The sequence below is a fragment of the Magnolia sinica genome, chromosome 4 (assembly GCF_029962835.1).
Source record: "Magnolia sinica isolate HGM2019 chromosome 4, MsV1, whole genome shotgun sequence".
Lineage (NCBI taxonomy): Eukaryota > Viridiplantae > Streptophyta > Magnoliopsida > Magnoliales > Magnoliaceae > Magnolia > Magnolia sinica.
The window spans coordinates 98724344-98748885 of record NC_080576.1 but is presented as its reverse complement, the minus strand read 5'-3'; the positions used below and the strand labels follow the sequence as shown (position 1 = coordinate 98748885).

Below are 24542 nucleotides of genomic sequence, written 5' to 3'. Positions count from 1 at the left end.
TTTGATCAGTGTAAGTTCAGTTCCTTGGACCATCCATAATATCCTCATGAATTGAATAGACGGCCAAGAACTTATCCCACGTGTATATAGATGAGTCACCAGCATTTTAAAATGTTGGTGAACTATCACTGTAGATAGCACCGTCACAACGCAGCACAATACAAAAAGAAAACGTCAACCGACAACCACACCCGTCTTTGGTTTAGTGAGTTTTGATACTTTGGCGGCGTATGACGGTTGATACGCAGGCACTTAGAAATTGTACACGTGGCACATATTAACCCTAATTAAACCCTCTAATTATGGAAAAAACCCTTTTTATATTACAATAAAAAAATTGTGATTGTATGGACAGGCCTAATATCTGATTTTGGACACCTGTGAGGTATTTTTTATTATTAACCGTTCAATAAATGTCCACACCAATCTGATATTATATAATCATTAATTTTTAGTCTAATATATATAAAATGGTACGCATGACTTCGGTTTTTTAAGTGGCCCTGTATCATCCATCACCCTCTTTCAGAGTATCAATTTTTTTCTCCAGTAGTTTGGAGCGCCGCACATGCACAAGCAAGCACACGTGCCAGTATTATAGAGGCCTTTAACTCATCCCACGTGCGTATCGGATGAGTCGCCAACATTTAAAGAAGTGCTCCATTACATCTCAAGCACACGCCGCATATTCATGCACACGCAAGCACACGTGTGTATCAGACCACACAGCAGGAAACGGTGTGATTGGGGCCCACTTGAGATTTGGATCTGCTTCATTTTTTGTACCGTGCCATAAAATGAGGTGTAAAAACTGATGGACGGTGTGGATATACAACACATACATCAAGGTGGGCCATACGGTCAGGGAATCATCCATTACGGTTGATTGCCCGAGTAACACTTAATCAGCTTCAGTCCCGACCAAGAGGGTAGCTGGGATATGGCACACGTGTACCATTAACATGTGTGATTGCGTGTGGATGGGCGTAACAAGGTATGGCCATCCATATCAAGGGAGACAGCTAATTCCGCATGGCATAAGCATTCAGGTGGTGGGGCCCATTATCAATCCATCACAATCAAAACCTAATTTGAACGAATTTTTGGCTATAAAATTGAAGTTAAATATGGGAAACTCAATGGACGGTTTGGATCCAACCGACCTAATTTAAATAGAGTATTTCATCTGCATAGGATCCCACGATTTGGACGGTTTGGATTGGTGTACACGCATCCCACGTGTGCAGAAGTTTGTGTGCTTGTCTATACATGATAGTGCTCTTGCAGAGATCATTTTAGTTTGGAAAATTGAAAAGGGGGCCACGGTTAGGTGATCCAGACCGTTGAAATGATTTAAACTAACGTAGATGGGGTATCCATAAAATTCTCATAGCTCGGATGATTACGACGCTTTGATCTGTGGCCTACAAAGAAACGGTCGAAAAAAGATACGATGCCAGAGCTCAGATGTCCAGGATACTCCGATCTCAATGTTTTCAGACGCATCCGCATTCAAGTGGGGCCCACCAATTCAACGTTCTGCATCACCTAAAAGTGGGTCCCACTTGTACCAACCGTTGCATCAGGACCCTACATTTTTTTATTTTTTTCTAAAATTTGGAGGTGAGGCGACAGGCTCGTGGAGGATATTCCAAATCTCCTCGATTCTCTCGTAGAAAACAGACACACGCCCACCGGTCACAGCCGGTCACCCCATTCGGAAACCGGTAGTAACCGGTTACCACCCAGCTGCCTCCTCATCTATGATTAGATGACAACAGCTTCACACAGAACGCCTGTTGCCAGTGGGACATGTTTCCATCTGCATTGCTCGAAGGGGGCGCAGGATAACTAACCTGCGCACCCCAGCTCTCTAGGTGAGTGCTTTGTACACCCCCACCCACCCACCCAATATCAGAATTCTGAAGAGCTATATATAGTTTATACAGTCTTACATTTGTAGAACTTAGCGTTGCAAATTTCGCATTTTTCGATCGTTTTTTAGGTGTGTTTGGTTTGTTGTTTTATGTGAATTGTGATTGAAATACGCATTTTTTTTTTCGATGTTTGGATGTCGAATTAGAGGCGGAATGGTGTTAGTGTATCAGTTTGAGTTCTTGAATGTCTTCATGTTTTCTTGTTTGAATTTTCAGAGAATTTGGATTGATTTTGATTCTGTAATTCGGTAGTGTTTTGTTACTTATATTAGATAATGGGTTTATGGATTTGTTGTATTTGAACAAATGGGCCTTGTGGCACAGCGGTTCATGATCTGTAACATTCGGCGAGTGGGCCCCACCAGGGATTGGCTGCGGTAGAGAAAACTGACTGGTTGGGTTCTTGGTTTTCTGCTCCATCTTGGACGGGACTCGTCAGGTCTTGAGTCGAGTCGGGGGGGAGAGAGGTTGACTTGTGGGATGGTCTGAGTCGACTTGGATGAATCGGCAATCCATGATTGGGGGTGTTAGATTGGAATCCTGGGGCCCACTGCTTGGATGGATAGGATTGTCTAATCCATGTGGTTTGCGGAAGTTGGTTGATCGACGGTGCTGATGAATGGTTTGAATCTTGGACCATTGTGGTATGGGTCCGGTTTGAGTGCAGGTCACCATTCAAGGAATTGGTGCACTGCAATTTAATTAGGTTAGCCGTCATGGAATTATGTTTATGACTGACTAGGACAGGGTTGCTGGCATTTTTGTCCATGCTGTCATTTCATATGGGCCCCATCTGTTAGTGATCCAGATTGTTCATCTGGTGGGCCCTAAATAAATAGACGATACTAAACAAAAAAAAATGAAAAAAAAAGAGAAAAAACTACCCTGTCAGCTAAATTTTAGCCTGAGAATGGATTGTTAAAAATAAAAAATATCTTATCATCCATTGGCGGCAGAAGAAGTCCGTAGATCTAATGAATGGGATTATTCCATCAAGATGGCTTTTGGTCCATTGGCCCCCAAATGAACAATCTAGATCTATGAAAGGCAACACTTGAAAATGATTCTGGCCTCAATGAAAAAGCCGTCAATTCAGGCCGGCGTATTGTAATTCCTCTTTAGTAAATGTTGTGAAAACATGTGGAAAGAGAACCTTCAAAGTGATATTTATAATTGTTGTAGCTTTTATTCCTAGATACGGGTGAGAGTAAACGGATTCGGGTACATGTAAAGGGAATTTGATGTTCCATCTCTCAGAATCCAAGACATAGATGCAAGTGTTTGGGAATCACACCCACATCATCGATACAAGCTCAGAAAATCATAAGCAGAATGCAGTAGCATCGATACAATATGCAGTACTAGTATTTGTGTTGATATGGTATCCTTAAAATCTTTTAATTTAGAGAGCATGAGAGAGTTAGTCTCCTAACAAATGTAAAAAAGCACAAGGCTTCTATGACCTGCTTGGGTTGCGAATGGCTTTTCTAAGTTACTTCTAGTTTTGGGTTTTTAATCATCTTTGTAACTTTGCATGTAGAAATGTGTCGGTGTTTGATGCGGGGATGTGCCGATGTGGTCTCTGATAGGAGGGAATACGATATAGAAATATGGTGATATTGAAATGTTCTAGTATATAAACATTTCTTCATGAATGCACAGCTAATCAGAAAGTCATTAGAAGGACAAATAGTATAATGGATATCTCTAAAATGCAATAGTAAGAGATAGACTAACGCTCCTTTTCCCCCCGAATAGCACCGTCGACATGTGTCCAGCACGATTGTACAACATGGGGTGTGTGGTCACGGTCTTTTTTAAGAAAATGGAGTGTCCTAGTTACATAGGGACTCCCATGTTTTGTTCTTTTATGTTTCTAATTGTCCTCGGTTAGATGCAGATTTTGAAGCTTCGGAACGTAACAAAATTGTTCTTGGAGAATTTCGGGTATGCCTACTGCTTCGATGGATGCATCTCCGGGTACATTTATGAGGACTCTTGATCCACTATGTATAGCTGAGATTGAAGAATGCGACTTCTCGAGGCTGGCGGATAAGCCCAGGATTCTGACCATAGAACGGCAAAGATCATTCGATGGGTCCCTCAGTGAGCTGTCCATTCCTTTATCGCCTCGCCATTCTTCTAGGAATGCTGAGCACTACCGGATTGTGGACCATCTTGAGAACATATTTTCTCCTGGTAGAAGGTCAAATGTGAGCACACCTATTTCTCAACATTGCTTTGAACCTCATCCCATGGTTGCTGAAGCATGGGAAGCTATCAGGCATTCATTGGTGTACTTCCGTGGCCAGCCAGTTGGAACGATTGCTGCACTGGACCATTCTGAAGAAGCCCTTAACTATAATCAGGTATATTTATTTTCTTCCCTATGTATATTAGACAAACATGGAATGCTGATGCTGTGGTGTGCCTGCTTAATGGAGTTCCTGGAGTTGTGCACCAAATTATCTCTGGTGTACATGTCACCGTGTGGTTATCAGGACCATTGATTATGTGGGCCATCACATGGATGAGAAATGCTGCAAAAGTCATTGGACTGTAGTAGTCATCCAACCAATGGCATGAGAAAGGAACTGTTCACTCAAACAAGAAGCATTGGTTGACATCCAATGGACAAAACTCAAGAAATTTGATGGCAAGAATTATCCAATCATTACGAATTTTTTGCTTATATACACATGTGGTGGCCCACCAGATCAATGATTTCAATCACTAGAACTCATATGGAGTGTTCCATATAGCATCTCTCTTTATTTCAATTACTAGATCAATGATTTCAATCACTTGATTTCAATGAATATGAAAAATTTGCCTATATTCATTCATGTGGTGGTCCACCAGATCAATGATTTCAATCACTGGAACTATGAAGCGCTCCATATAGAATTTCTCTTGATAAAAATATGTTATGGGTTCTGTTGTGTTAGTGAAGAACGGCCATGAAATGGCACACTTCATGTCTCTGCTACATGGTTAAACCAGTGATAATGAGGGGCCCATATTAGTTTCTCTTGTATTTCAAGTTCTACATCCCTTAAATGGGCCATGGATTATATTTATACAATGTATTGCTGGTGCTGTTTTGCATGCACTTGATGCTTTTTTTATGTTATTTCTCTCTTCATAGTCCATGCATAAGAATGATTCTTCCTTAAGGAGCTGCAATTCATGGAGAGTTTTAGAAATAGTATATTTGATGGTTGTTTCTTTGATTTGGGTAGGTGTTTGTACGAGACTTCGTCCCAAGTGCCTTGGCATTTTTGATGAATGGAGAGCCAGAAATAGTTAAGAATTTTCTTCTGAAAACCCTTCGCCTTCAATCAGGGGAGAAAAAGATCGACCGCTTCAAACTAGGAGAAGGAGTCATGCCCGCTAGTTTTAAAGTCTTCCATGATCCTATTCGGAATTATGAAACTTTAATTGCGGATTTCGGAGAGACTGCGATAGGAAGAGTTGCTCCTGTTGATTCTGGGTTTTGGTGGATTATCTTGCTTCGTGCATATACGAAATCTACAGGAGACTCTTCCTTAGCAGAAATGCCTGAATGCCAAAAGGGTATGCGCCTTATATTGGCATTATGTCTGTCAGAGGGGTTTGATACATTCCCCACCTTGCTTTGTGCGGATGGGTGCTCTATGATTGACCGAAGAATGGTGAGTTCCTGTTTTTCTTTCTTCTTTTTATATTTCTTCCACCCATCTTGCTTTTGGGCATGAATTTGAATTATTAGCCTTTAGTGTCTGTCTTCATTTATCTGTATTTTGATGTTATTTTAATTTTGATGCATGTATAGTTTTATACCTTGGTTTATCATGCGCTTGTACTTGGTTTGCCATATGCTCATTAGTTTAGTTTTTCGCGTAACTAGTTTTGGCATTTTTAAGGCACATGTGACATACCAATCCAATAAAGATGAATGAATCTAATTTAAAAAGCAAGAATAAAAAGAGAAAGGACGAGATATTTGGTTATATTCTCATGACGTTTTTTTTTTTCCCCTCATTGCGCATTTTTTTTTTCTTTTATTTTTATGATTGTTGGAAAATGAGGAAATAATCATTCCCTATGATGCCATGTACATGAATATGCAGCCTCTGTAATGAACTTGTATAAACTGTAGTTTGAAAACCTGAAATTCAACTCAATTCAATGTTCAACCTGGTCAGGTTGTCTTTGACTCGAAGACTCGACCTGATTCGACTTGATATTTAATAATTATATATTAAAAATAAGAACAGGGATAGGTTTTAAACATGTCTAAAATAAGTACAAGTTATACAAGATACGAAAACTAACAACTAAACATTGAATGATGCAGTAGTTAGGTTCATTTCTTCCCATGTCAAAGGTTGTGGGATTGATTCCCTCCCTCTCCCATTTACAGTTTGATTAACGTTCGGACCTGATTCACCGAGTGACTTGGCTCAAGTCATTGTGAGTTGTGTAAAGTCGACTCGACAAGTTGTCCCAAGTTGTGGTCGAGTCAGGCTGAGGACCGAGTTTCCCAGCATCTTGGTTTGAAATCTCACCAAGTCATTGTGGTCGTTTGAAATGCTGTTGAAAGTTGTCGGATTCTTGTTATTTAACTATGAAGGTAGAGCCAATGATAATGTATGTTTATCCTTTTGAAGTTGTGGTGTTCACATGCAACGTGAATTGGCCCATCATAAGTTTTGCTGACCCCAAATAGTTGGGAGATGGGACGAGGCTATGAATATCATGATACACAACAGATGTGAATGGCAAGAAGATAAACTGGTCCAATCAGACAGCAGGTTGTATCAATATCATGGAACTCTCAATTTCATTAGGAGTTTGTTTGGCAATTCTGGTTCAATTGGTATTGGAGGAATGGTGAGGATCTGCCTACCTAAGATCGGGAGTTTGATTTTGTGTTGGAGGTGTTAACGTGCGGCATGTGTGAGTGATCTGAGCTGTCCATTGTAAAGATATTTGTGGGACAATGTGGTCCTTATTAATAAATCTGCACTGTATGGACTTTTGGTGGGCCAAAGACAATAGTCCACTTCTGACCGACCAAGGGCCAGTTGAAGAACTACTGATAGGTGCTGACACTATTATTGTGGTGTTGGTGAGCTCCTAGCAAGATGCCAAATGGAAACTAGCTCAACTACCAAAAAAACTTGAACATGAGAGCCTGAGTGTTCTGCATGAAAGACCTAACTCAATTCATCGAAAGAGGTATTTGAGCAGCGGACCTTCAATAAAAAAATGAAGTCAGATTATCAAATTTGCATTCAATTGATTTTAGGTGACCCCCAAAGAGGCCCTAAGGATTTTCTTTTTTCTTTTTGATGGGTGATCTCTTCTCAAATTTGTCGGGATTCAGGAATGACCAAAATCACAATCATGTCACAAGACACTGAGAAATTAGTTTGGGGGATGTTTCTGTTTGAGATGTTTATACAGTTGGAGACTTGTAACGGAAAATAGAATTAGATTGCCGGTACTGGTGATCAAATGGAGTATACCTTTGGCAGGAGTGCTTAAAATCAGTTCAATGGATGAATTCAGGCAGGAGCTATTATTGTTATTCAAGACATTAGAGATCACACATAGTTGGGTTTTTTCAGGCCTATTGGTGTAAAAGATTCAAATGAAGCCTAAATTAAAGCTCTTGTTGCTGATGTTAAAATGTTTACATTTACATATTCTCTTAGGTAAGATATTGTGGAAGGTGATTCCTGTAAAGCGTTGTCATGGGCATCAAAGATGATGTCTTGGAGGTTGGAAAATATGATTGAGGACATTTGGGAGCTTAGTAGAAACTTTGATTCTTCTTTTTGACTTTGTTCCTCGTGAGTGTAAAGAGATGGTGGATGCTCTTGCAAAGGAAGGCATTTGCTGACTTTCCATTTACATTGGGCAATCTATTCCCCTCTGATGTATTTACTTCGCTTCTTGCAAACAATGTAATTATAGGACTTTGGAAAGCTCCTTCTTGCTTATCAGGACCCTCTTTGGTCAAGATTCTCTAATGAAGTAGAGTTGTGAGCTCTTTTGGTCATTATTTGGTGATATTGTGACTCTAATCATATCCTTTATTTGAAGGCGATTCACCAATGTCAGTATTTGAGGATAAAAGAAGCTTGGGATCATGAAAATTAACTCATACTTTATTGAGATTGAGGATTTGTACAAAACAACCGTCTTTTCTTTTAGGGCATGTTTGGATATGCGGAATTCAAGGAAAAGAACAAAAAAAGTAATAAATATCTAATGATAATTTCTATGAGCACTATTGGATCATGGATTCCAATTTTAGAGTTCTTGTTGGATAGCAAGTGGAAATATCATATTTCTCTCACAATTCACCTGGTTTCTTGTGCCAAGAATTCAAATTATGGAAAAAATGTGATGATTGCTTTGTAGAATCCATCCTTTCCTTTGCTATCCAAACAGCAAAAATGGTCAGATCAAAGGAAAAAAGCCTTTTCCTTTTCCATTGTCTGGCACGAAATCTCTAGTATCCAAACATGGCGTCAGATATTCGTGATGAGGCCAGGCCAATGATGTTGCTAGTTCCTCAAGGGCTATCTATATCGGTTTTATCCTCCTCATGTAAGTTCCTCAAGTAAGGGATATCTATATCGGTTTTATCCTCCTTATGTAAGCTTGTCATGTGATCGTAGTTTGTTTGTTCTTCTTATTAAAGAATTGTCGATTATCAATATGAAAAAAAGTACAAAACTTCTTTCTGACTTTGTTTTGGGATGCAATTATGTTGAATTCCTATGGTTATCTAGGAGTTAGAAGTTGCAATGGAACCCAATTTGTGAAAATACTGCACATGTTTGGCACCTTTTAAAAAAGTTGTTATTTCTGCAGGCAGAATCTTTCTAGTTAATCCTGTATTGCAAACACCCTCAGTTTACTAAATGTTCAACTTTATTAGCAAAGTTGTTTTTTTTTTCCCTTTCTCAATCAGTTGAGGGGTTTGGGCAAAATTTTGGAGGCAACCGGGTGCTCTAGTTAGAAATGGTGTTTGTGCCACCACCACTAATTCTTGGGTTGTAAAAGGTAGAAGAGATGAATTCCTCGGGTCTTTTAGGAGAGGCTTCTATTGAACACTTAAGGAATGTTAAAGAGGTGAAGGTGTTCTTTTTATAGTTGTTATAGGCCCACAACCCACCATAGGGCCCAACATGTGCTGATTTTGGGTTTCCTGATGCAAAATTTGGGCCCTAGATGTTAGAGATCACATTTTCCATTTGTGGAAGATAAGAGTGCTGATGTGGAAGATACGATTGAAGATTTTGGGGTATTTTAGTAGATTTGTTTTTGTTATTTTAGGCCAAATTTTTGTTGATGATATTTTTATCATCATAAATAAATTATAGATTGATTTGAAATCAATTAAGATTAATTTGAAATTAATAAAATAGTTGGGGATTTTTATTAAAGATTCATAGGGATTATCTTTAGGGTCTATAAAAGGGGTGTTGGTGGAGGAGGTAGGCATTCCACATTTCTAAGTTTATTAGTTTTTGTTTAAGTCGTTGTAAGAAGAAATTTCAATTTTAATAAAGTTGCTCATTCCTCTCTACTCAAGCATTCTTGTGATTTTACTCTTGTCCATTCTTGCGATTCGGGTATCAACATCTCATTGAATCAATAACTAGTTTCATCATTTAGGCATCAGAGCAAGTCACCTTTGGGGATTTTCAACTCTACATCATCTCCTAATAATGGCTTCAAGGGGGTGATTCATGAAGAATTTGTGCAAGTAACCTTATTGATTTGTGTACTCATAGAGCAAGTAGTTCAACTAATGCAAATGGTAGACAATCTCACTAATCAAGTGGGAGAGCTTTGGCATGGAGGGAATCGGGAGATCAAAGGACAAGTAGAGGAAAGTTCCTACCAAGGTCCTAACCAATAACCGTCAGCCCCGGCTTGTGAACGTGAAATAGCTATGAAGTTTTTCGCTCATGCGTTAGCATGGTGGGACGATCTCCAAGCAAAATGAATCCATCAAGGAGAGTAAAAAAGATGAAAAGGGTGTTAAAAAGTAAGTTCCTACCCGCGACTTATGCCCCTGACCTCTATCAAAGACCTCGCAGTTTATGTCAGAGGAACAAATTAGTAAATGAATACACCAAGGAGTTCAATACATTAACATTACTAGCAAGGTTTCGTGAGTATGAAGAAAAAAAAATTCAAGATATCTTAACGGTCTTAATCTGGACATAAGAGATGAATTGGCTTTCAAAGATGTATTTAAGATGTTCAATACATACACATTTGCATTAAAAGCCAAGGAGATAACTAATTGGGGACTTGGGAGACGATTTGCTGATTCACAAGCATTGTCATCGACGATGGGGCAACATGCTAACTTCTCATGTAAAGTGACCATAGGATCTCCTATGGGTCGAGGAATAATGGCCAATATCTAGCAATGAAGTTAAACCTCAACCCGGGGGAGGTGATTATGGATAAGGGGCTAGACAGCTAGTGCATCCAAGACAGGGTAAAAAAACACTCCTTTCTCATGCTTTAAGGGTGGGTAGTCGGGACATTACTCTTTTTAATGTGCTGAACGTCAATCCTTAGTTAAAGTGAATGTGTTGATGAAGGAGAATATGTTGAAGGCACTCCCGATCGTATGAAAGCTGAAGATGACACAAAATATGAAGAAATGTGAGCATGTGACGCATCTTAGGAAAGATGTAGCAAATGTGTATGGTGATAGGAGTGAAACGTTGGTTATCCAACAGACTATGTTATCAATGCCTCAAGTGATTGATGAGGGACGATGGTTGCGACACAAGATCTTCCTTACCACTCACACTTTTGGTGGGAAGATATGCATGATTCTGATAGACGAGGAGAGCAATGAAAACATTTGTTTCACAAGAAATGGTGGATAAATTTAAAAAAATACATGCATCCATGTTCATACCAGATTCCTTGGTTTAAGAAAGGGGGTGAAGTCTCCGTTAACTTTAGGTGCTTAGTTTCCTTCTTTACTGGATCTGAGTACATGGATGAGGTGTGGTGTGACGCTATTCCCACAGATGCATGCCACATTTCATTGGGAAGACTGTAGCTTTGGGATAGAGATATGGAGTATTTTAACTTGGACACACACCTATTCATTCGTCAAGGATGGTGTTAATATCACATTACACCTAATGAAACATCTTCTGACATCCAAATTTGATAAAGAGGAGGGTAAAAAATCACTTGGCGTATAAAGGTTTGAAGAGAAAAGCAAGGAGATGTGCGTCATTTATGTCTTGGTTGCTAAAGAAGACATAAAATAGTTAGATGTTCCCCCTACTATGAAAGAGCTGCTACATGAATATGAATATTCGGTTCCTGAAGAACTCCCAATTGGACATCCTCTTATGAACATTCAACACCACATTGATTTAGTGCCGGGTTTGAGCCTCCCATACCTTGCGCACTACTGAATGAGTCTAGCCGAACATGCTGAACTCCACCAATTTGTTACTGGGAAGGGTTTAATTATGGAAAACATGTCATTATGTGCTATTCTTGCATTATCATCCCCTAGGAAAGGTGCATTTTGGAGGATGTGTGGACAATCATGCAATAAACCCTTATTAATATCAAGTACCAACAATTGAATGATATACTAGACATGTTTACGAAGTAAAGATCTTTTCAAAGATCGACCTCAAGAGCGAATATCATCATATTTGTATTTGGCCCAGGGATGAGTGGAAGACCGCGTTTAAGACAAGATGGGTTGTACGAGTGGCTTTTGATGCCATTAGGCTTTCCAAATATGCCAAATATTTTTTATGAGGCTCATGATAGAGGTACTCCACCCCTTCATGGGGACGTTCTTAGTTGTTTATTTTGATGATGTTCTTATTTTTAGTCCTAATTCATATGTTCACATTGACCACTTATGGAAAATATTTAATGTAGTACTGAGGAAGAGACTATATCTTAGCTTGATAAAGTGCTTGTTCTTTGTCGATAGTGTTGAGTTTTTGGTTAGTTCTAGACGGGATCAAGGTTTACCATAAGAAAATCAAGGCCATTATGGAGTGGCCCACTCGATGAACCCTTTTGGAGGCCAGTTCTTTCCACGACTTGGCAACATTTTACTGGAGATATTCAAAATTTTGGAATAATTATTGTACCTTCCACGATTGCATGTGCGGAGGCAAGTTTGAATGGATTAAAGTGGTGAACCAAAGCTTCGGTACCATTAAAAAAGGAAAATGATAGAAACTCCAATTCTTCCACTTCTAGACTTCAATAAAGTCTTTGAAGTGGAAAGTGATGCTTCAAATGTTGGCATTGGCGTAGTGCTAAGTCAAGGAGGAAAGCCGATCACTTTCTTTAGCGAGAAACTTAATGATGCAGGGAAGAACTACTCCACATATGATCTCAAGTTCTATGCAATGTTCCGGGCAATATGACATTGGAGGCATTACCTGATTCATCAGGAATTCATTCTATACTTGGATAATGAGGCATAGAGATATCTCAACTCCCAGAAGAAGTCGAGTACTCGTCATGCGAAGTAGATGGCTTTTTTTACAAGAATATGCTTTCTTTTTGTGTATCAAAGTTGGAAGTCAAAATAAAGTGGCATGGGATTTGAGGCACTAAAAGAACAATACAAGGACCCTATTTTTGGCAATGTGCTCGACATATGTGTGGATATCCATGATCCAAAACGTGAATTCATCTCACACGATGGATATTAATTTAAGGGTTCCCGCTTATGCATTTCTAAAGGATTGTCGCGGAAGAAGATTCTATTTTAGCTATATGGAGAACTAGTGGACATTTTAGAAGAGATAAAACATTGGTCATTACGGAGGAAAAACACAAGTAGCCTTGTATGCACTGTGATGTTGAACGGTTCATAACTCGATGTTGTCGATGCCAAGTCTCCAAAGGTCATGTATAGAACAATGGCCTTTGTATGCCACTTTCTATTCCAGTCAGACCATGGGGGGACATTTTTATGGACTTCATTTTAGGTCTTCTTTAGTCTTATGATGGAGTAGATTCGATTTTTTGATGTGGTGGACTGTTTTTTCGAAGATAGCCTACTCCATTCAATGACGAAGGATGATGGATGCTATGCATTGCCAACATATTCTTCATGGAGATTGTGCAACTTCGTAGGGTACTGAAATCGATAACTTTGGACCATGGTACAAAGTTTCTTAGATACTTCGGGCGCAATTTATGGAAGTGGTTGGGGACTAAACTTCAGTTCAGTAGTGCATTCATCCTCAAACAGATGGCCAAACTAACATAGTCAACAAGAACCTTAGTAACCTCTCAAGTATTGTAGCTAACAATGTATCTTAGTGGTTCTCCCAAGCTAAGTTTGCCTACAACAACTCAGTCAATTGAACCATTGGGAAATCCCCATTCGAGATCGCAAATGGGAGAAGTCCACATCATGTGCTTACCTTAGTACAAGATCAAGTGAGCAAAGTGCTGATGCTTTCACCAAGCACATCTAAGACTTTTTGGAAAGTACTGAGAAGCCGCGAATGAACATTGACAGAGAAGATATATAAAGAAGGTGACTTGGTTATTATTTATCTCCACAAAGAAAGGTTTTTGAAGGGAAATTACAACAAGCTCAAGTCTAAGAAAATTGATCCATGCTGAGTCAAGAGGGAGTTGGGTGACAAAACCTATGAGATCGAGTTGCCGGATGACTTAGATATCTCGCCAATTTTCAATGTGCCGGATTTGTTCGAGTACCAGGGTGGGGTGTCTGATGTGCAAGATGAAGTCATTGTCAATATGGTTAAACAACTCTCATAGAAAAAGAAGAAAAAAGATGAACAAGTGTTACACACAAAGACTATTGACACTCAACGGGGTCAATAAAAGCAATACTTGGTGGAATGGAAGAACAAGCCCTATCAGAAATGCACATGATTCATGGGTGACGACTTGAAAAGATTAGATCCATTTCTCTACTACTTGTATAAAGTGTCCAACTTGGAGTCGATCTCTTTCCAACCCCAGGGGAACAATTTAGGCCCACGGCTCACTGTAGGGACGTGTGCTGATTTTGAGTTGTTTGTTGTAAAATTTGGGGTCTTAAATGTTAGAGATCACATTTGCCATTTGTGGAAGATAGGGAGGCTGATGTAGAAGATCTGATTGCAGATTTTCAGGGTTTGATAAAGTTGTTTTTGATTTTTTATGCGAAATCTTTGTTGATGGGATTTTTGTTATATTAAATAAATTATAGATTGATTTGAAATCAATCTAATAGTTGGGGGATTTCCAATTTTCATTAAAAATTCATAGGAATTATCTTCAAGGTTAGGTATTCCACATTTCTAAGTATGTGAATGTAAGGGGGAATTTCAGTTTCAATCAAGTTGCTTCTTCCTCTCAACTCAAACATTCTCGTGAGCAATGTTTTAAATATCGACGGTATCGGCCAATATATCATACGATATATCTTGTATCCCACTTGTGCGATACGAAACGCAAAGGTAGTGCGGATATATCCCCACATGTTCGATCTGGTGAGCATTTTCAATTTCCAATCCTTTTTTTTTTTTGTTTAAATTATGTTAAATCAGTGTTAAATGCTTACAAATCCATTGGTTCTTCATGTTTTGCATGAAAAATCATGGAGTTGGAGCTTTGATTTCAATATCCATTGGTTGTTCATGTTCTCCATGTTTTTTTCAAAATTTTCCTTCAACCAACTCTCAATTGAGACTAATTTCAAAGTATTTAAGAGTATTTGATGAAATGATCATCACATACACTCTAATTTTGAAAATTGAGTGTAGGTGGTCCAATTTGAGGAAAATTGGGAAAAATTCAAAATTTCCCCAATTTCTCCCAAATTGCTTACAATGTTGCACTCCAAACATGAAGTCAAGCATGTATGAGGGCTGATTTACTGATTTGTTAAGTCCTTACCAAATTTTGAAAAATAAAAATCATTTGTTAATTAAAAATTATATATATATATATATATATATATATATAGATATCAGAATTCCCTTAAACTAGCTGTCAATTGAGACTAATTTCGAAGTATTTGGAAGAGTTTGATGAAATGATCATCACATACACTCTAAATGTTATGCATTCAATTTGAATATAGTTGCATTAGTTCAGTCAGATAGCGCATAAAGGAAACCTATTATGTGCACCTTTTTTTTTTTTTTGAGATGTTATGATTTAAAAGTGTATTAAGGTATTTTTTAACAATTCCTGAAGTTTCAATGAAAATTCAATCATTTCCCCAATGTTTCCCCAATGTTTCGCAAAAAGTGCAATAAATTACCCGTTACAGACGCTATATCCCGTGCAATAACTGATACGTATTTATATCCCAATGATACGATACGTAACGCAATACCGATATTTCGAACACCGCCTGTGGGTGTACTTGGCTATTTTTGTGATTCAGGTATCACCATCTCATTGAATCGATAACCAGGTTGCACCAATAGCAAAGGGTCCAACATGAACTTTCTTAGGGTTTACTGAATAAGGTTTGCTCTTGTACACATAGGCAATGTTTGGATTCACTATTGAACTGAATTACAACAATTAGTTGATTACATGGAAAGGACAAGATTGCAGATACCTTTTTTAGCATTCACGTTGCAAGACTAGGCTTCAACTCTCAATTACGTTCCTATCAAGTTGGACTCGAAAGGAATCCAATTGCAAGTTGGACTTGAAGGTGACCATGATTTTGCCATTTTGCATTTGATTGATGGATGTAGTCATTGTTGTTCAAGACTTCAAGTCAGTGCTGCATCCAATCACAGACTAGAACACTGGCTGCGGGGGGGCGCAACTAGGGAATTTGAAACCACGGAAAGCCATGGTTATGGGAAAATCTTACAAGAAATTGTTTTGGGCTCTAGAACTACCTGCTGGTGCTTTTTGATCAAACTGTATTTGACTGAAATCTCTCGGAAGTTGGCTGTTTTCTCTGCATTTTATCAAGTAAAAAAAACATAATGCATGCTGGATGTAGATCAATGGCAAGACTCAACTCTCTATCACCTTTTGCCTTAATTTTTAGTCCCTATTGGTGTGGGTTATTCTTCTGATGTCTCTTCAGAGTTTTCCTTGTGTGTGTATGTGAGAGAGAGAGTTGGAATCCACTTGCTACCCAAACAGGAACTCAAAATTGGAATCCATGTTTCAATAGTTCTCATAGAAATCGTTATTGGATAATTATGGTTGCTTCCTTTCTTTTGCCTTGGATTCCATGTATCCACACATGACCTAATTGTACGGTTTATTCACTTTTGCAGGGCGTTTATGGGTATCCTATTGAAATACAAGCACTTTTTTTCATGGCTCTAAGATGTGCATTGCTTTTGCTAAAGCAGGATGACGAGGGGAAGGAGTTTGTAGAGCGCATAACTAAACGGCTCCACGCCTTGAGCTATCACATGCGAAATTATTTTTGGCTTGATTTTCAGCAGCTTAATGATATTTATAGGTATAAGACAGAGGAATACTCTCATACTGCAGTCAACAAATTCAATGTGATTCCCGATTCTCTTCCCTATTGGGTATTTGATTTTATGCCGACTCGTGGTGGTTACTTTATCGGAAATGTTAGTCCTGCAAGGATGGATGTCCGTTGGTTCTGCTTGGGTAATTGTATTGCTATTTTATCATCTATGGCGACCCCTGAGCAATCTGCAGCCATTATGGATCTTATTGAAGCACGTTGGCAAGAGTTGGTTGGCGAAATGCCTCTAAAGGTTTGTTATCCGGCCATAGAAGGTCATGAGTGGCAGATCGAAACAGGCTGTGACCCAAAAAATACTAGGTGGAGCTACCACAATGGCGGATCTTGGCCCGGTAAAGATCAACGATCCCCCTGCCCCTTCTCTCTCTCTCATATATATCTATATATGTATGTATGTATGTATCATGTATGTCTGCATGTATATATGCTTATGCGGCATGAGTGCTTGCATGTGTTCTTGTGCCCGTTTATGTTTGTGTATGTATGCTTGAATCTCTATCTTTGTGAGCAATATGTTATTATGAGTAACATGTTATTGTGCGCTATTCCTCATGGGGGCATTTTCTACCAATAAAATTCCTCATATGGGGCAGTTCTGGGACCATGGGTGGCGGTCTTGAAACATGAAAAAAATCCTTTAGAACTCTCTCCTTTGTCATTGTAGATGTTACTGAACTAGTAACAGAATCTTAGTTACCTAAACAATTGTGTCCTTGTGCTCTTCATTTACATTGCCCATGATTCTTTACCTTTCTCCTAAATGGACAATATTGAAATGTGCGCTTGATGCTCAAAGGAACGGACCTATATTTAGGCTTTGAGAAGTATGTGTTGGATCGATTTGGAGGAAATCCAAGCAATTTCTCAGGGTTCCCAAAATTCCTCGTATAACTCTGGTTCATATTGATACCATTCTCACCTTTAGTAGGCAGTTTAGTACCAAATCGTAGCAGTGGTTACTTTTTATGACAAGCTTAAGGTCATCTTTGATTTAGTACATTCATCAAGTTTGCTTGTTCTCCACAGGCCTATATACTCATCCCCCCCATGAGCATGGTCCTGCCTTTAGTGGCACGAAGCATGAGTGAGAGACGCATAGTGATGGGTCTCAAATTGCTCTGGTAGAAGGTTCCTTTCATGAATCCCATGATCTTGTCAATTCTTGCTGAGGTTCCAATGGGGCACTAGGACGATGGACATACCTCTTGGAATGATTGTGAAGCATTCTGCCCCTTTGAAAGATTTTGTTCTAAATGCTGTATGAAGATTTGGTGGTTGTTGAAATGTGACCCAAGATTGGAAATTTTGTAAAAGATTGCTTCTTATATTCCTAGTTTCCTAGTTTTTTATTTTTTACTTTAGGAATCTTTTCTTGCTGGTTGATTGGACTTAAGAAGCAATTTGGAGAGCAAAAAGAAAATACTTGCTACAGAAACATCATTTGTTAGAATGGTAGTACTTAAGAGAAACCTTTAACAACAACAACAACAAGAAATACTATTGGAACACAACCTGCATGAGGAAACACAACATGTGCGTAAGATTTGTGCAGCATTGGAAAACTCATCAACCTGACACCAAACATACCGAATCTACCCACCCCCTTGAACTTTGAGTTGGGTCACTAGCAAGCAAGGTTTTAGGACTCGGAGAGTTAGCTCAACACGTTAGGTCTCAAGTCAAGTTGGGTGACTCAGCCGAGTCAGGTAGTCACACCTTATTTTCAATTCTAACTCATGGTGCCAAATTGGATTGGACTTGACTGAGTTTGAGTTAACACATATGAGTCACATCTGACCGTACAAATCATCGTTCCATGCTTTGTAGACTTTAGTTTAACCAGTGTAAATAGGAAATAAGGTATATTTTGGACACTGTTTTCAAATAGAGGGGCATCTTTTGTTATTGAGTCTCTTAATGTACTATGCGCTACTAGTTCTCCAATGGGGCGTGCTTCAATGGTAACGAAACCATTATAAGCTTACTGTGGTACCAAGCAGATGTGGGGCCCAGCGATGTTTTCACAGAATCCAACCCATCCACAAGACGCGTCACCTCAGAAAACCCCCGGAGCCCAAAACTCGGTCCATCCAAAACTTAGACAGGCCACAACACAAAGGACATATTGAGAGGGTATGCTTATCTTTGCTTAACATGGTGCGTTCATTGTGTTGTTTATATATAATCAAGCCCGTTCAGATGGGCCTTTGTTAAATTCAAGGGTGGGCATTCCCTCCTAACTTGTTCCCTTTATTTTGGCCCAACTTAGTTTGGATAGGGTTGAGTTTTGGGTTGTAGGGTTTTCTCATGTAATGCATCTGATAGACATGTTGGATGGTGTCAATGCATCACGTGGGCCCACATATGCCTGGTGCCACTGTAAGCTTATGGTGGTCCTGGTACCATTGGAGTGCACCCCTTTTCCAATTTGTTACATGTTATTTCATGAATTTCATATCTATATAATTCTTTTATGCTCCATAAATATAGAATCGAGTCTGTGCTTCGATCTTCTTCAACATCGTGTAGAGTCAGGTGAAAGCATTTACGTATGGTAGAAGTGAAACAAATCAAATAAATCATATCAGATCAACTTCTAGGCATGCATGAATTAACGTGATCTTAAAGCATACCTTTTATAGAGAATGGAAGACGGTCAGTTCTTGCCCCTCTCTCATTCTTCTCTTGAACCGACCATCTAGGGTTTTGCTCTCTATGCCAAGGAAAGCTTGCCTAGGGTGTGGGACTGTCTGGCTTCCTAGGATACTCTCATGTATCTATAGATTTCTAAGCCTTTACCACCGAGCTTTCCTTATCATAGGTCTCTCTAGGGAAATTCTTGTAGGTTACATAACTGCTAGCAACAACCATAGTATACTTGCATAACCACATAAAAACTTTGGCTGAGTCAAACCTATCCAAGTTTGGACGTTTTCATACTGTCTTAAGCACTAGTATCTTAGGCCGGTCCTATCTCACAACCATGATTGATCATCTAAAAACAAATATGAACTGTTGATTTTAGAAAACAATGCATATGGTGATTTTGAATCAATTGTTTAATCAAAACGATGGCAGGCCAAGTTTATCAATCATTCTGATTCCTAATATAAGGCTAAACCCATAAGGGTTGTAGATTATTTTGTGAGGATCCTAATCCCCATGAGAACATGATTGACCATCGAACTTGGCGAGATCCATATAAGAGGCTCACATATTGGTGAATCAAAGCAATCGATCAAATTCCCACAAAGACCGTAGGTTCTCTCAAGTCTTAAGTGTAACAAGCATAGGAAGTGCAAGCTAATACTAAACTAGATAGATACATCTTCACTTTCTAGATTTAGTCAATGTGTACACATGTGCACACCTACATGTGTGAGGACAATGTTCACTATATGCACAACAGTCACACCATGTACAATGGCCTATGGATTATACTATCCTAACTTATTTGTTAGCCATGACAACATTATAGGTCTATGAAGAACCAAACAAGTTAGGCCTTACAATGTATTTCACATCGAACTTGTCTTACTTCATTCTCTAGGGAGACAAAGACCTCAATGAAGTATCCCAACAAATCCGTCCCAAACATATCCATTCCATGCATACACAATAACAATGAGCATTAAAAGAAGCATTACCGAAGAAAGACTAGAAGGATATGCATTCCAACATCAGGTGACTGGGTTTCCAAATTATGATAATGAGTATGGACTGTCCCGGGATGCAAATTTGAGGACTGATCATAGACAGGCAACGGTGCCATCTTTTCCCACCAGCATGCTACTTGTCTAGGACATCAACACCATTAAAATGGTAGGCTTCACCATGAAAATGACCCTTCTTGGAAAATCAGGGCTGATAAATTTATGTTTTCAATGGGCGTAAAAAGTTTTCATCTTCCATTGATGGATAAACCTTCAACTGAATGCATTTTACTATTGAAAATTGAAATTTTCCATTACTTTTGAGCAAGTCACTTAATTTCTTACGTGATTGTTGTGTATTTAGTGCTCCTTTGGCTTCTTACTGCTGCATGCATCAAGACGGGACGCCCACAAATTGCAAGGCGTGCCATTGAACTCGCTGAAACCCGGTTGTTGAAAGATAGCTGGCCAGAATACTATGATGGAAAGCTTGGGCGGTTCGTTGGGAAGCAGGCCCGGAAGTTCCAAACATGGTCCATTGCAGGCTACTTGGTTGCAAAGATGATGCTTGAAGATCCATCTCATTTGGGAATGATATCGCTCGAGGAGGACAAACAGATGAAGCCACTCATGAAGAGATCGGCATCGTGGACATGCTGATACATCCGGGATTTCAAATCTATTGGGTAAGACAAAGCCATGATGCTATTTTGCACACCGTGTGGATGTCTTACTTCCTGTTTGTGTTCTGTCTGATCATGAGACCATGGGGCGTACCAATGTTTCAAGAGCTAGGATTTTTTGAATGTCTTGTTTCTAGATGTTTGCTAATCCCAAACACGTGATATCCGCCGTGAACACTTGCTCATGTTCCAATGTGGTGTATGTGTGGAACATTCGAGCTGTCCATCAGTTGGCTGCACTGTGTGGATTGCTCTTGCTGGAAAAGTCAGGTCAGTCAACTCATCAGGCAAAGTGTCCACTTGTTCTGTGGCCTGCCCAATTAATGGATCGGTTAGATTTTTAGGCCAGGGCATCTACTTGGTGGGCCCCCACCTGATGGACAGCATGTATGTTCCACATGTTTACCGTGTTTAGCACATGTGGAGTTGCACGTAGGGGTCTCCGGCTATACATGCACGTGGGATTAGTGAACCATCTTGTTTCATGAGGTAAATACTGAGGAGACAGCCAAAGTCAAGCCCACATGCTCCATTGGGGTCCCAAAACATGCGTCCATGTATTGGTAGTTCTTTTCTTTTCTTTTCTTCTTCTATTCCCCCTTTCCTTTGAACTACTGTCTGGATGTTTTATTTTGCTTCTTCTATTTGCTACTCAATGGGAATTTTTTGTTGAAAATTTTATAAAGAAGGCATGTTCAAATTTTGTTGAAAATTTTATAAAGAAGGCATGTTCAAATTTTGTTGCATCATAGTTATAAAATTCGCCTGAATTTAAGAACGCATTATTCCATGAACAATTTAGTAATCATTCAGTAATTAATTAAAAATAGAGGGACCCAGAAATGATTTTTAAAGAAATTCTTTTGCCCATTTTTCCTTTGAACATGCTTTAAGGAATGAAAAGAATGCCTTCTGAATAGCTGGAAAGGGATTCTCTTTATCATGTTTGGATGATGGGATTATAACTCTACATAATCAAGAGTTTACGTTTTAATCGTAGAGGAAAGACAATTACTGATTGGGATCTTCTATAATTTCAAAGAAAATAGCCATTACACTTGCCATTGAAACGACAAACCAGCTCTATGAAAAAGAAAAAAAAGGAGCCTATTGTCTTTTTGGAGGAAATTCCTTTCATGGACAAGGTGTTTCCATTGGTTTCCATGAATCCAAAAGTGAAAAACAGCCTAATAGGAAACAAATTCCATAAGACATGGTTTCCATTGAGCCAAATGAGCGGATTCATATTGTGCAGCAGGGCATTGGTTGTACTTAGTCTAATGCGAATGAAAAAGCACCATATGTGCATGTCGGGCATAGGACCCACAGTGAAAAGGGCAAAATCATCCTTTTGTGCAGGGAATCTTTACTTCTTCACCATGGGTTCCATGCCTTACGTGCGCACTTTGCACTTTTTCATTGGTGTTGTTGGACGAGGTGCATCCAACGACTGCTGGATACAATCCACGTCCCAGATGACCCAAAGTTTCCCTTTGTCCCAATAGTCGGTTTCCTAGTGAGAATTCTTTTTTCATTTTCTTCATTTTATTTATAATTTTATTCTTTCTTTCTTTCTTTCAGGTGTGTTTGGTTGCACCAAATTTCATGAAAATTTCTACCAAATTAGTCCGATTAATAATGAAATATCATTTAGTTTTATGATATTGGATAAGGGTGCAACTTGGGCAGGTTGAGTCAAGTTGAGGGTTGACCTTAACCTGACCTGCCCTCAAGAAGACCCAACTTGCAACCCAACCTCACCTGATTTCCAACCCTAACCCAACCCAGGTTCTTGTGTACTTAACCCTAAACTGACCTGATCCAACCCAACACAAATACATATGATTACTCCCAACCCAACCTACTTAACCCTAAACTGACCCGATCCAACCCAACACAAATACATGTGATTACTCCCAACCCAACCTAATCAACTGAAGAGTTTTCCAACCCGAGGACCCTAACAACCCAACCCAACCTGACTTGAACTCAGGTTGGGTCAGTCGGGTTCAAATTGACCCAAACCCAAGTTGCAGCCCTAATATTTAGTGCAATCAAACTCACTCTACGTTATTTCTTTCTTTCTTTTTCTTTTTGTGACAATTCCCTTTTCAGGTGTCAATGAGCTGGGCCGGCCAGGAGCTCAAGCCCGTGATGATCTTTGATTGCCAAGCCCTAAGCCTAAGATTTAAAGGTGAGTGCAGTCTCTTGTTTTTACAATAATAACTGCAAAAGGTAATAAATGTTTTGTTACAAAAATAGAATCAGATTTGAATCCGTTTGGCATGACATCCATATGTGATATCTACCCCATCCATAAAGGGGTCCACATATTGGATGTTCTTGATTGGTGTGCATGTATGTGCCACAAAATTTAGATGGTTTGTGTGTACGTGGAAGTATACCATAGTGAGTTGCCATGGTTTAGTAAACCATGTCTAGGGGTGCAAATGGCCTTGTGCTAAGGCTGAGCCATGGTTGGCCCTAGCCCAGCTCTAGTCCCCTATGCCCTGCCTAATGCTGAAAAGGCACTAACCTGGCTCTACAAGGTCAGGCTGGAGGTGGATGGCATGCAGCAATGCTGTAAGCATCCTGTGTGGCAATGACATGTCTCTAATGAAAACCGCCGTGTGCGTATGGCAGATGGGGTCGTGAGAAGTAAAGATTCTCCTGCGCGAAATAACGATTTTGCCCGGTCTCATGTCTGCCACGTGCCATTTATTTGGTGACACATCATTTCTATATGGGGTGTGTGCAGTGCCCTGCCTCATGCAATCCGCATCCAGAAGGGTGCTAGTGCAACAAGAAAGCTTTATGGGCCCACGGTTGTGTATCTCTGTCCATCATTTGTGCCAGATCATGTTAGGATGTGAGCCTAAAAATCAAGTACATCCAAAACTCAAGTGGGCCACAGTAAAGGAAACAGTGGGAACATGGATTCTCACTGCTGAAACCTTTTCATGGGACCCACTGTGATGTTTATATTCGATCCAACTTGTTCCTAAGATGAGTTGATGAAGGAAAAAAGAAGCAAATGTCTTCCTGATAAAAACTCCAATGGGCTCACTTGATTCTGTATTTGCTTGGTTTACACTCAAGACCAAAAATGATTTGGGGCAACGGAAGGACGGAGTGGATTTTACAAGATGTGACAACGGCAACACAAGTCGTTGTTGCATGGTTCTTACTAAACTCTCCCATCCAGATGAAATTCATGGCTTGTTGCCGAGAAGAGAGCCATCGTGCATGTGGCTCGATTGGAGTGCAACCCTTAACAGGCAATTGGCGCGAATTGCTGTAGCATTTCTTGGAAAAGATATAAATGATCAGAGGCTTGAAATTGTTCAATTTTTATTTTTATTTTTCCTGGTTATTCTCCATCCACAGCCAATTCTATCATATAAATGGTATAGATCATTGAAAGATGACCTGTATCGAAGAAGTGTCTTTATATCACACAGGTATGGTGAATGGGATTAGCAGGCAAGCGTCTTTAGAATGTCCATTCTTTTTGTACAATGGTGGGTCACTTGATGATTGAACTGGACCAACAGGCTGGACCATTTGTCATTGGCTCAGGCTGGTCCTTGGTCCACCCAGGCTCTACAGGGTCCCATAACTGGTCTGGCCCACTGCCACCGTTACGATGTGAAAATGTGCTCCATATCTGCGTCCTCTGTAATGAGGTGTACAACTAGGTGCATTTGGGACCCACCATGGCATGTTTATGGGACCCCAT

At 39.6% G+C, this 24542-nt stretch overlaps 1 protein-coding gene across 4 annotated transcripts; it reads left to right on the top strand.

Annotated features, from left to right (window-relative positions):
• The first annotated feature begins 1785 nt into the window (after positions 1–1785).
• Positions 1786–24308, top strand: LOC131243476 (probable alkaline/neutral invertase F). Of its 4 annotated transcripts, XR_009170096.1 has the most exons (7): positions 1792–1877; positions 3838–4306; positions 5180–5611; positions 16241–16799; positions 20485–20806; positions 22919–22997; positions 24009–24308. XR_009170096.1 is itself a non-coding variant. In XM_058242853.1 (6 exons), the coding sequence occupies exons 2-5, from the start codon at positions 3887–3889 to the stop codon at positions 20778–20780; spliced, it is 1707 nt and encodes a 568-aa protein (XP_058098836.1). In that variant the 5' UTR covers positions 1786–1877; positions 3832–3886; the 3' UTR covers positions 20781–20806; positions 22919–23205. The 4 variants fall into 4 exon arrangements, 3 of the variants coding, with proteins under 3 accessions (XP_058098836.1, XP_058098834.1, XP_058098835.1); XM_058242853.1 differs by lacking the exon at positions 24009–24308 and having other exon boundaries at positions 1786–1877; positions 3832–4306; positions 22919–23205; XM_058242851.1 differs by lacking the exon at positions 24009–24308 and having other exon boundaries at positions 22919–23205.
• The last annotated feature ends 234 nt before the right edge of the window (positions 24309–24542 follow it).